This window comes from Siniperca chuatsi, linkage group LG7 (genome assembly GCF_020085105.1).
Source record: "Siniperca chuatsi isolate FFG_IHB_CAS linkage group LG7, ASM2008510v1, whole genome shotgun sequence".
NCBI lineage: Eukaryota > Metazoa > Chordata > Actinopteri > Centrarchiformes > Sinipercidae > Siniperca > Siniperca chuatsi.
This window is the reverse complement of record NC_058048.1, coordinates 30745677-30757736: the sequence shown is the minus strand read 5'-3', so window position 1 is coordinate 30757736 and position 12060 is coordinate 30745677. Positions and strand designations below refer to the sequence as shown.

General features: G+C 41.6%; 1 protein-coding gene and 1 long non-coding RNA gene across 4 annotated transcripts; one reads left to right on the top strand and one right to left on the bottom strand.

Moving 5' to 3' along the window:
• Window positions 1-1703: 1703 nt before the first annotated feature.
• On the bottom strand, window positions 1704-2612 carry LOC122879037. The gene is made up of 2 exons (XR_006378619.1): window positions 2292-2612; window positions 1704-1818 (listed from the first exon to the last, which is right to left on the bottom strand). It is a non-coding gene; the product is annotated as an uncharacterized LOC122879037 (long non-coding RNA).
• Window positions 2613-3288: 676 nt separating this feature from the next.
• On the top strand, window positions 3289-11795 carry gpr171 (G protein-coupled receptor 171). 3 transcript variants are annotated; one of them, XM_044203300.1, is made up of 6 exons: window positions 3289-3472; window positions 9149-9266; window positions 9400-9595; window positions 9889-10095; window positions 10236-10364; window positions 10742-11795. In XM_044203300.1, exons 3-6 carry the CDS (start codon window positions 9425-9427, stop codon window positions 11345-11347), a joined length of 1113 nt encoding a protein of 370 aa, XP_044059235.1. In that variant the 5' UTR covers window positions 3289-3472; window positions 9149-9266; window positions 9400-9424; the 3' UTR covers window positions 11348-11795. The 3 variants fall into 3 exon arrangements, with proteins under 3 accessions (XP_044059235.1, XP_044059234.1, XP_044059233.1); XM_044203299.1 differs by having other exon boundaries at window positions 9886-10095; XM_044203298.1 differs by having other exon boundaries at window positions 3290-3472; window positions 9175-9266; window positions 9886-10095.
• Window positions 11796-12060: the final 265 nt, after the last annotated feature.

Here is a 12060-nt window from a genome sequence, read left to right as displayed (position 1 = left end):
TTATGGGACTTATTCGGCAGCCGGATAATAAGGAATTGTAATAGTCCAACCCAGAAGTAACAAATGCATGCACTAGTTTTTCGGCATCATTTTGAGACAGGAAGTACCTGATTTTTGCAATGTTGCGTAGGTGAAAGAAGGCATTCCTTGAAGTTTGTTTCATGTGGGAGTCAAAGTATAAATCCTGATCAAAGAGAACTCCGAGGTTCCTTACGGTGGTGCTGGAGGCCAGGGCAATGCCATCTAGAGTAACTATATCTTTAGATAATGTGTCTCGGAGGTGTTTGGAGCCAAGTACAATAACTTCAGTTTTGTCTGAGTTTAACATCAGAAAGTTTCAGGTCATCCAGGTCTTTATGTCTTTAAGGCATGCTTGAAGTTTAGTTAACTGGTTAGTTTCATCTGGCTTGATCAATAGATATAATTGGGTTTCATCTGCATAACAATGAAAGTTTATGGTTTGTTTCCTAATGATATCGCCTAGAGGAAGCATATATAATGTGAATAGAATCGGTCCAAGCACAGAACCTTGTTGAACTCCTTGACTAACTTTGGCGTGCACGGAGAATGTAATAGGATGTGATGGTCAATGGTGTCGAATGCAGCACTAAGATCTAACAAGACAAGTACATTGTCTGATGCAATTAAAAGGTCACTTGTAATTTTCACCAGTGCTGTCTCTGTGCTATGATGCACTCTAAATCCTGACTGAAAATCCTCAAATAAACTATTGTCATTTAGAAAGTCACACAATTGATTGGCGACTGCTTTCTCAAGGATATTAGAGACAAAGGGAAGGTTAGATATAGGTCTATAGCTGGCTGAAATCCCTGGATCAAGAGTTGTTTTTTTTAGAAGAGGTTTAATTACAGCTACTTTAAAGGACTGTGGTACATAGCCTGTTAATAAAGACAGACTGATCATATCCAGGAAAAAAATGCTAACTAAGGGTAAAACGTCTTTAATGAGCCCAATACTTTGGTTTATGACCAAATACCTGCAGAACTAATAACATTCCCATCAGCCTCAGCTGTACTTATTTGCTATTTAGCAAATTTCAGCATGCTAACACGCTAAACTAAGATTGTGAACATGGTAAACATTATACCTGCTAAACATCAACATGTTAACATCTAACTCAATGCACATTCGTGCCTAAGAGCAGCTTCACAGAGCTGCCAGCATGGCTGTAGACTCTAAGGGTGGGTTTTGCTTGAACAGAACTAGACTGTAGGGAAGGGTGGGGCATCTTGTCACACTCTTTGCTTCACTTCAATTTCTTTGTCCCAGTACATCACAGTCACTCATTTTCCATATTGAATTAAATAATAAATGCTTGTGCACAAATGTATAATCTTTAGATCTTTGCTTCTCACTTTAATATAGAGTTCTAAGTAGTTAAGTACAGAATGTGCATTTGTGACAAGTTGCCCCATCTCTGGGTAAGTTGTCACACTATATTTTTCAACAAATAAGAACACGTATAAAACACTCATATTTGGTTTAGGCAAGGCCGTTCGGTTGTTTAACGTTTATGGTTGAAAAATATGAAAATTATTCTCACCTCAGATTGCAGTGACATATACTGAATGTCAAGAGCTGAAAAGATGAGTTAGCTGTTGGTAGCACACTCCCATTAAGTATATTGCTGGTTAGGTTTGAAACCCGCCACAGGGTGTCCGGTAAGAGACAGGCAAAGATGGTTGAAATATGGGAGTAACCCGTTTATTTGTCACCACAACAACTCAGTTATGAGTAGAAAGTTGAAAAGTTTACTTAGTTGGGTGTTTTCAGTATGTGTGTGTGTGTGTGGTCTTTCTATAAAACAAAAATACAGAGTAAAAATAAATATACATAATATTAACATTGACTGTTAAACAAAGATACACAATGTATATTTAGCAAAATACAAATTTAAAGGGATTAATAGTTGTAAGAAAACAAATTAGGTATGTCATGCACGTTAAGTTAAGCAATAAAACAGCTTAATCTGTTCTATATAGCGGTGCTTGGTCTGGACATGTTTTGAGCACGTGCGCATCAAGTTGTTTACTACTTAGAATCCCTCGAAAACGAGCACTTAGACGAGTAAACTGCACCGCAATACAAACATAATATACAAACACGACATCAGTGTAAGCGAGTATGAATAAAAGTAACATATATACAGCGTAGCATCGTGCTAAAGACAATAATCTCTTATCATTAGCCATAGTGACGCACTGTATACAAGCAAAAAGAACATCATAACACACAAGCGATCCTACAAAGATCACATATAATGCACTTACTTTCAATAGACGCACAACACCCGAACGATGAATAAACTATAGAAGATATAAAACTGAAAAGTTCAGCATCTGTGTCAACGCTCCGCTGGACTCGCTTTCATCTTTGCACTGAGCGCTATGGGCGGGATGATCGCCTGCACGTCGATCCGTGAACGCTGATTGGCTGCTGTGCTGGATGCTGTGCGTCAATCATTCAATCTCGGCAACAGAGAGAGAGAAGTATATCAGAAGGCATATTATTCTGATGAATATAATGGCCTTTTTAACAAGAGCAAAATGACTTCAGAACAGTGAGTTGCACATGCAACTGTTAGACTATTAGATAAATACAACTGTGTTGTTTTTATCTTTTATAATCATACTGGGCGGCTGTGGCTTGGTGGTAGAGCGGGTCGTCCACCAATCGGGTGGTTCGATCCTGGCTTCCCCCAGCCCACATGTCGAAGTGTCCTTGGGCAAGACACTGAACCCCAAATTGCTCCCGAGGGCTGTGCCTTCTGTGTGTAAGTGTCTGTGAATGATTAGTTAATTTGCTTAAACTGATGAGCAGTTAGCATCTGCCATCAGTGTATCTGGGGTGTGAATGGGGTGAATGTGATATGTAGTGTGTGAAGCGCTTTGAGTGATCGGAAGACTAGAAAGGCGCTATACAAGTGCAGTCCATTTACACTCACACTTGCAGTCATCACCATCCACACTGCATTTCACTAATTTTCTCTTCTCACTCCCACTCCCACACAAGTAACTGGTATTAAAGTGTAATGAAGTTAGATAAACCAAAAGTCCTTATTTAGTTACCCAAATGTCTCAGTTTCCCCTTTATCTGTCTGTCACCTTAAAATAAGTGAACTATAGTCATTTTGAAACTAACCTTATTCATCACTCAATTGCTGGAAAGCCCTTTAACAACTGCTTGTGTGTGTGCGTGGGCGTGTTTGTGTGTTGCAGGGAGGCGTGGTCTGTGGTCAGACTGACGACAGCAATGTGCTGCTAACTGGCAGGAAAACACCTTCCATCTTTCTGCAGCTTCCACAGCTCCGAGCACATGATCTGCACTAATACACAGAATCAAACATACCCCGAGGAGAACCTGGAGGCCCGGCCAGTCCTCAGGGATCCAACACGTGGACTGAGGACCTGTGAGAGGACTACATAAGTTCCCAGAGAGGGCGACACAAGAGGTAAGGGCTCATTCAGGTTTCTTTTTTAACTTAACAGACTGATGATGAAACTATACTGTGTGTCAAATATCAGATATCATTCACCTCATGATGCAAGTTCCACCTTCTTCCTTCTGATGAAGATTATCTTCACAGTAACTGAAATAACAAGTCATTTGAATCAAAAACAAACCTTCGATTTGTTATCAAAGTACCAGACATTTTCTAACACAGTTGTTCAGTTTTCTACTGATGATTCAAGCAGGACAGTTTCATGCCGATGAAAGCTGTAGAAGAGCTCCAACTGTTTCCTCACATTGTTTTTGGGAAGTTAATTTTGTCAACGAAAACTATGATGGAAAATATTAGACTGAAACTAAATAAAAAGTACCCGTTGAAATCGAGAACTATGATGAAATGTGTTACATTTTTCGACAACGTATAAAAAACTAAAAGTGAATAAAGTGAAAGACGGACAAATGGACGAGTGAACTAACTACTGTGCAATGCAAAGTCTTCTTCAATGACCTGCGGAATCACACACTGTAGCTCCTGATTAGTTAAGCAGTTTCCGTCAGCAGCCAGTCATTAATAATTACATTCATTAACATTATGTCTCTGTCAGTAATGTTATCAGATGTTAGCGGTTCTTTTCAAAGCCAAACACATTAACAAACAGGATATAACCAATAAATGACAGTACAAAGACAACAAACAAATCAAAATTAAAATCAAATAGACGCCGTCCGCACTGACAACAAAATAATGTAACAAACATTGAGAGACACAGGGCAACATCTCACCTCAAGGATCATTTGGTCAAGCACATCCTCAATACAGGAAGACTGCAGAGGCACAGTCAGTCTGGTGCCATCGGAGGTTTTCCATATAAACCACAAAGGGTTGCCATATCTTGTAAAATGTTTTACTCTTATTCCTCAACCAGTAAGTTTTCTCTCGGGGAATACAGCTATTAATTTCAGAGAGCCACATTCCAAGTGGGAGGGGGATTTCTTTTTGCAATGGTCAGAAAAATTTCTGTGAGCCTTATAGTGTGGCTATTTTTAAGGTTGGAGTTAATAAAGTTACCCAGTAAACAAATCTCCAGGTCCAAAGGAAAGACAGCACCATGAATAGTGGATAGGGTGTCACACACCCCCTGCCAAAACCCCTGAGAAGTATAGGGCACTGCTAAGTAGGATGCAGGAATGTTCCCTCATCTAAGCCACATCTAAAACAAAGAGTTATATTTGTGCAGCTTATATGGGGTGATATCTGATGCAGAAATTTTAATTGTATCAAACAATATCTAGAGTTAAAAGTAGAGGTAACACCATCTCTGAACGTCTCCCCATCCAGATTTATTCCCAGGTATTAATAAACTTGGTATAAGAGCTTCACACACTCTAGAGATAGTTTTATACAATGGTTGGTCAGCATGACATAATTGTTCAGGTGTCATAGGCCTTTGAGGTCGACTAATAAAGTCACGCAATTGCAGATAGCTGAAGAAATCTTTATTCGTCAAGCAGTATTTCTGTTTAAACTGTTCAAACGACATAAAGACTGACTAACGCCTTTTTCGGACCATAATCTGAAGTTACTATTCTGAAAGATCTTTGGTAGCAGTCTATTTCCCCATAAGGGGGTTTTTGGGGAGAGGAATCCTTCTTGTTTGAAGTAGTGATGGAGTTTGCACCAAATTTGAACTGACTGGATGATTAAAGGGTTATATGTTGTAGTTGTATTTGACTTTTAATCCCATTTATACAGCAAATCTGTTGGTGTCTTGATATTCATCTCTATCCTTTCAATGTTGAGCCATGAAGGGGGAGGGCCATTATCAAACATCTGTGCCAGAAATCTAGATTGGGCGGCATAGAAATACATTCGAATGTTTGGGAGTTTAATTTGTCTATGCTGACTCTTGGAGTCTTACCATGTTAAATAAACTGAGGGAGGAAAAGAATGTACTTAGATCGGAAGTGACTGAAACGTATATAGAGGAATCAAGGCAGGGTATACATTTTTTATAACATTGCCCAGGGGAGCTTATTCCAATCTTTAATGGCTGTACAAGAAAATATAGAAATATAAAAAATATAGTCATCGGCGAAAAGTGATATTGTGTGCGTAACGGGACCAGCCTCAAAGACACCTGTATTAGGGTTGCCTCTAATGGCCTCAGCCAATGGTTAAATTAATCTACAACACAGAAACAAAACAGCTGAGACAAACTATGAAAACATGCACGGCAACATTTATAAAAAGGTAAGCTAACGTAGCTTTATTAAGTTCTGTGGATGTAACGTTAACGTTACTTTCAGGCGGCCATCTTTCATGTTGCTGTCAGAAGGAATGAGTCAGTTCCAGGATTAATGTAGACAGTCAAACATCTAAACCTTCCTCTAGATGTTCGCTAAAGTAATATCACTAGGGCCAAAGTGTCAGACAGAACAGCTGGTGTTTACAAAAAGCAGCAATGAACAGGCTGTCCTCCGCTTTAGACAAGTTTAGACTTTTTGAACTCACAGACCATTTTTATCAAGCTATAATTATGGAGTCACAGCTGGATTAGAGAAATTAGTAACGGCAATGCCTTAAAGTCAGGGTGCACATCAATGAGCTGCACTGTTGCACTGGCTGACATGTTCCTTCATCACCATGAACACACACACTGTAGTTTATTCTGACTCAGCCCCACACACACCGTCCTGCTGCCCCAAACACTCACTACAGCACCACATGTGGATTCATCCGCCGCTGGAAATAGTCCCCAACGAATGCACTGTTTCCTCCTGTTTGTTTGATAAAAAACTTTGTTTTAATGAAACTATATATTTGTGAGGTGTTTTTAAAGATTTACATCTTCAGTGGGAACCAGTGAGCTCTGAGCTGAGAGCCGCAGACAGGAAGTCAGACGGTACTGAGAGACAAACTGACACATGGTTGGTTTGGCTCTGCACATGAGATTTGTTGACAACAAGTGACAACCTTATCATTTAAGTGAAACAACGATTAATTTGTCAGTAAAACAGCAAAAACAGCTCTGGTGACGTGAGTGTATGTTATTGTAACTTCTCGCTTCTTGCTTATCCATGATATCCTCCTGCGCTCTCTTCTAATGTCATCTTTCCAGCTTTTACACTGCGATCCTTGTGTAAAACATATCTACACTGTTCAGCCCCCCCCGTCCATTGTCACAGCTTTCTGCGTCACTGGCCTCAGTCTGTCAAGCTGGTGACATTTAACCCACGACCGTCTGTGGGCTTGTGAGAAATGTTTGTTAAATGTCACTAAAAAGAGAAATACTAAATAAACAACATTATGTTATTAAAAAGTACCATCCCTGCCTGGACATATGGAGAGAAGCACACGGCATACTGCTGAGGAAGGTTATGTTGTAGGTCTGATTTTTAGTAATTTGCATTATTGCATATTGTTATTTTGAATGAGGTTTACTTCTGTTACACAGACTGCAAGTTCCACTGTCACTGTTGATAAGATCTGTGTCACACTGGTAATCTGAGAGGAGAGGCAAACTTTACCTGTTGATACATTTGTATTTTATTATCAGCTGACTGCCTGAAAAGCAGATCTGTACCTGTGACTTATTTTTGTACAGAACTTGAATAGTAGCTGCTTTGTGTCAGGGTGAAATGTGTGAAAGTTTCCTGATTTACAACTTCCTGCTGCAGACAGGTTTGTATATGACCGCAGAGTCTGCTTCACATCCTGCACTGTAGCTTCGCAGGAGCTCCTGCGCATCCAACAAGACAAATCCAGCACACTTCAGTTCTCCTCATGTTTACAGCCAAAGTGTTTAAAAACCAGCAACAAAACCAGATGGACAGTAGTGAGAAAAGATTCATGTACACGAAGGACACAATGTGTACAGCCACTGGCCATCCTTGATCACATACTTGTTAAATCATACATTTCAGTTTCAGTCAGTAATTTTAGTTCATTTTTTGTAGTTTTATTTCTGTTCTACAGGGTTTTGAATTGTAACACCCTCCTGTAGTGTGTACTTTGGTTTTTATCTGTTGTGGTTCTGCCTGTGATGGTGGTGTAGATCACCTACTCAGTCAGAGATAGTGACAACAGGTTTGCGTCATTAGGCCCTCTCAGCAGAGAGGGACCGGACACCGTGCAGCTGATGGAGGAAGGGTAACATTGTTCTGCAGTAAATGACGTTCTTTTCAATTTCATGCAGTTTGTTTAGTATTAAACTTTGACTGTTGTTTATTTAGTTACATTTAATGTTATACGTTCTTCTGTTATAAGGCTTTAGTGTAAGATCAGGTGACGCAAATAGAGTCCAAGGGACGTTGAGTTATCTGTAAAAAAGAAATCCCTCACAGCAATTGACAACAACATAGAGATGCACACAAAGTCACTAAGTACATTTACTCAAGTACAGTACTTGAGTACAAATCTGAGGTAGTAGCACTCTACTTGAGTGAAGTAAATGCCACTTTCTACTTTCTACTTCTACTCCACTACATTTCAGAGCGAAATATTGTACTTTTTTACTGCACTACAGTTATTTGACAGCTGTACAGAAAACCTATGAGTTTGTACAATTATACACTTTTAAACGATAGATAAATAATAAAAACCTGCATACAGCATACCAGTCTCCTGTCCCTGTCTGCTTTAACTTAAGGATGGTATTTACAGGTAGCGTAGCATTAGCAGCCAGCATCTCCATCCTTGATCGCAGCACCTGTTGCACTGTTTTCTCACTGCGCTGCTTTGTTCGTTAGCCGTAGCTGTTAATGTTATTCATCTGTTTTTATCATTTTCGGAGGGCCAAAAAAGTCCTGTATTAGTATATTGTATCAGTTACCCCCACTGTCATAGCAATACTACATTCTGATTGGCTGTTGTACATGTTGAGTACCAGTCGGTAGGGCTAATTAAAAAACGTTTACATAAAGTTAGTAATGTGTGGGTTGGATGGTTAAAACATCAGATTATAATGAACCGTTCATGACTGCACACAGTAACTCTGATGTGCTGTGTTTTAACACAGTATATTTATGCAAATGACTTTGATGTTGGAAATCTTTCGGGGGATTCTGGACAACAACAGCTCCTGCTCTGATGATGATATTATGATAGTGGAAAAAAGCAAACGAATAACTTAAACACTGACTGTGATGACGGATTATCTCTCCGCAGCAGGTTTGAAGTTTCTGCAAATTGATTTTCATAAAAATGAACTGAAACCAATAGCTGTCTGGAAGGAAGGAAATCAGTCTAAAAACTAATGGAGGATTTGAAAATTGATCAACAGGTATCTCTCTCTCTCTCTCTCTCTCTCTATGACACTGAATACTAGAAAACCGTCCTTAGATATTAGTGATTACGTTTACCAGTGAAATCTCGGCTGCAGACTGTGGGTGTGCTTTGATCGGATTGTAATGGCAGCGGCCTGGAAACATCAGCAAACATCTGACCCAAAACATCATCGTCATCGCATGTTGATTCAAATGTCCCACAGTCCTGATTGGTGCACAGACATGCATGACAACGCTGAGTCCCGCCCACTTAACACCAGCGAGACGAGCTCAGACAAAAACACAAATAGAGAGAATCTTGTGTTCTTCTAGGAACCCGTCGCTCAGGCTGCATTAGAAAAAAGGTTTTCAGCGTCTTTAAAGTTTTTAAAAGTTGGTTTCCTTCCCACAGGCCTCTGCTCTTCCTGTTTCCATCAGATTGTGAACCAGACTGTGACTGTGAACACTAGACGTCAAAACCACAATCACAGCAGCTGCTGAACATTCAGACTTCCTCAAAACACTCCACAGTAAGCACAATATCAAACCTGCAACGCTTTACGTTTGTGTTTCCTGAAGCACAGTGTTGAAGCTTTCTTTGCTGAATTTTCAGAAAGTATTTACCTCAAACGAAAGCGAACAGATTGTGTTTTTGTTTTTCAGCTCCAGGTGAGCGCTGAAGCTCTTGATGATGCCTCCTTCCTCCAACTCCAGCGCTGGAGGATTTGAGGTGGGGAAGCAGTGCATCGTCAACGACCAGATGGGACCTTTCACTGTCCTCTACATCCTCATCTTCATCATCAGTCTACCTGGAAACCTGCTGTCTGTGTGGGCCTTCATCCGCAGTCCCCGAGCCAAGGTAGGGCCGCTGACTGAGACCGGATGTCGGAGAGGTGAGGTGAGGTCAGATCAGTTCAGATGAGACGACCTGAAATAAAAGGAGATCAGACAAGAGAAGATGAAGTGATGCGAGCTGAGACGATTTGTGGATGAATGAAAGCTGAAATGAACTGAAATAACTGACACCAGATGAAACACAGTTAGATAAACTGAGATGAAAGAGGAATGTTATTTAGAAATATATTTGTCATTATGTGAATGTGAAATATTGTGCAGTTTTCAAAGACCTTTCTGGTTGTGGTTCTGCAGCAGCAGAGCACCAGCGTCTACCTGGTCAACCTGCTGGTGGCCGACCTGCTGCTGCTGCTCGCGCTGCCCTTTAAGATCCTGAAGGACCTCGGGGTGGCGCCGTGGAGCCTCATGGTGTTTCATTGCCAGGCCAGCGCCGTCACCATCTACATCAGCCTCTACGCATCCGTCGCCTTCCTCGCCTTCATCATTACTGACCGCTACCTGCAGGTAGGGCTACATAGGAACACAGCTTCGTCACAGGGGCAGGTGATGAAGATCTATCAGCTTTCTGAATGTGGGATTACGTTTCTGGGGTCATGTTGATGCTGTCGGTGGTCGCGGTGGCTGATGGGTCTCTTCTCCTGCAGGACTGCAACACTCTGCGATCTCTGCGGCTGCAGGAGGCCGGCTTCGCCCGGCTGCTGACGCTGGTCGTCTGGCTGCTGCTGCTGCTCATCATGGTGCCCAACATGGCTCTGCCCATACAGGAAGTACAGGTACTGTAATACTACTGACTGGAAAACTGCTACAACTACTGCTATTACTGCCACGACTACTACTTGTACTTCTACTGCTGCTTAACGTCGGTTCCTGACTAAAACCCGACCCTGGAAAAGAGGCGGGTCAGGTCCAAATCATATCCAGTCTCATCAGGTCTGCTAGGGTCCTGTTGTATTGCTGCAGGTCTAGGGTCTGTGTATCAATATGTCTTATAACTGGGGGGATCCAAGCTGGCTCTCTAGCTGTACCGGTATACTGCTACTAATTCTACTACTACTGCTGCAGCTTCGGCTGCTTCTCTTCATGGCGTCCATTTCTAAAAAACTGGCGTTTGTAACGAATTGCCAACTCCCCTGTTTGTTTGTCTCTGCAGCAGCAGCAGTACCTCAGCTGTTCATCTCTGAAGAAGGACGTCAGCCTCCACTGGCACGCCCTGACCGTCTTCCTCTGCACAGCTTTGTTCCTCAACGCCTCCGCCACCGTGCTCATCTCCAGCGGTCTGGCTCTCAAAAGACTCCTGGGCAGTCACAACGACCCCAAACTCTGGGTCGACGCCAGGCGGGCTGCAGGGAATGTGACAGCCATGGCGATGGCCTACATACTCAGCTTCGTGCCCTACCATGTTGTCCGGACGCCGTACACGTTGGCCCAGACCAGAGTCATCACAGACTGCCAGACCAAGAGGCAGCTGTTCCTGGGGAAGGAGTCGACGCTGCTGCTGAGCGTGCTGCACCTCTGCTTCGACCCCCTGCTCTTCTTCTACCTCTACACACCTTTCAGACAGACCATGGGCAAGATGTTACCCTGCAGCAGAAAGCAGACAGTCAGCTGTGCAGAGGAAGAGGCTGCCGAGGAAACCATGCAACGTACAACATGTGTGCAGCAGGAGGATGCGGTCCAACCACAGATACAGTATCGTGTTTGTGAAGAAGGGATTCGCACGCATTTTCATATCAAAGACCACCAAACTTCAAACTAGCCTAGCTTAGCACAAAGACTGGAAGCATATGGTTGAACTGAAAATGAAATGTTCTTTTATGCACCAAATCAAATCATGACATCTGAGAAGGAACCTGAAATAAACCTGATTTAAATCAATATGACTTTGACTGTGAATTCACTGTTTATACATTCTGTAAACGATGTAACTGATCCTTGTTTTGAGTCTGATGGTTTGGTGTTAGTTTCTGACAATCTTTATAGGTATAATCTTTAATTTACATTGATTGACAGGTCTGTTAATACAGGGGCTAACAAGAGACAACATCTAAATCTAAAGTTATTCATGTTTTCTGCTGCTGTTAAAAGTTCTTTACATCATTAATATCTGTAAAAAATACGGCATATTCTGAATTCTGATAAACTGTGATGTAAAAAACCAAACAACCTCCAAATGAATAAATAAAAAGAGAAATAAATGAACAGTGGAAGGAGTTCAGCATTTCATTCTGTGTTTGGACCAGCAGATGGAAGCAGTGATCAGTGATCAGATCCGGGTTCACTGTGTTCTCCAGCAGTCACCTTGATATCGTCTTTTTTAACATGTGGACAAACAGCAGACAGCTTCAGATTGTCCTTTGGTCCTTTGCTGAGGTGGGAGAGTATAACAAGGCATGATACATACGACGTAGCCATGACAACAAAACACAAAAGCTTTGATTGGGCATGATTTCAAAAATATAATGATAATAT

Excerpts from the sequence above, each read along its gene's own strand:
- gpr171 (XM_044203299.1), top strand. The coding sequence starts at position 9,425 with ATGATGCCTCCTTCCTCCAACTCCAGCGCTGGAGGATTTGAGGTGGGG. Across the intron at positions 9,596-9,885 it reads TCCGCAGTCCCCGAGCCAAG|CAGCAGAGCACCAGCGTCTA; the intron begins GTAGGGCCGCTG and ends GTGGTTCTGCAG. Across the intron at positions 10,096-10,235 it reads TTACTGACCGCTACCTGCAG|GACTGCAACACTCTGCGATC; the intron begins GTAGGGCTACAT and ends CTTCTCCTGCAG.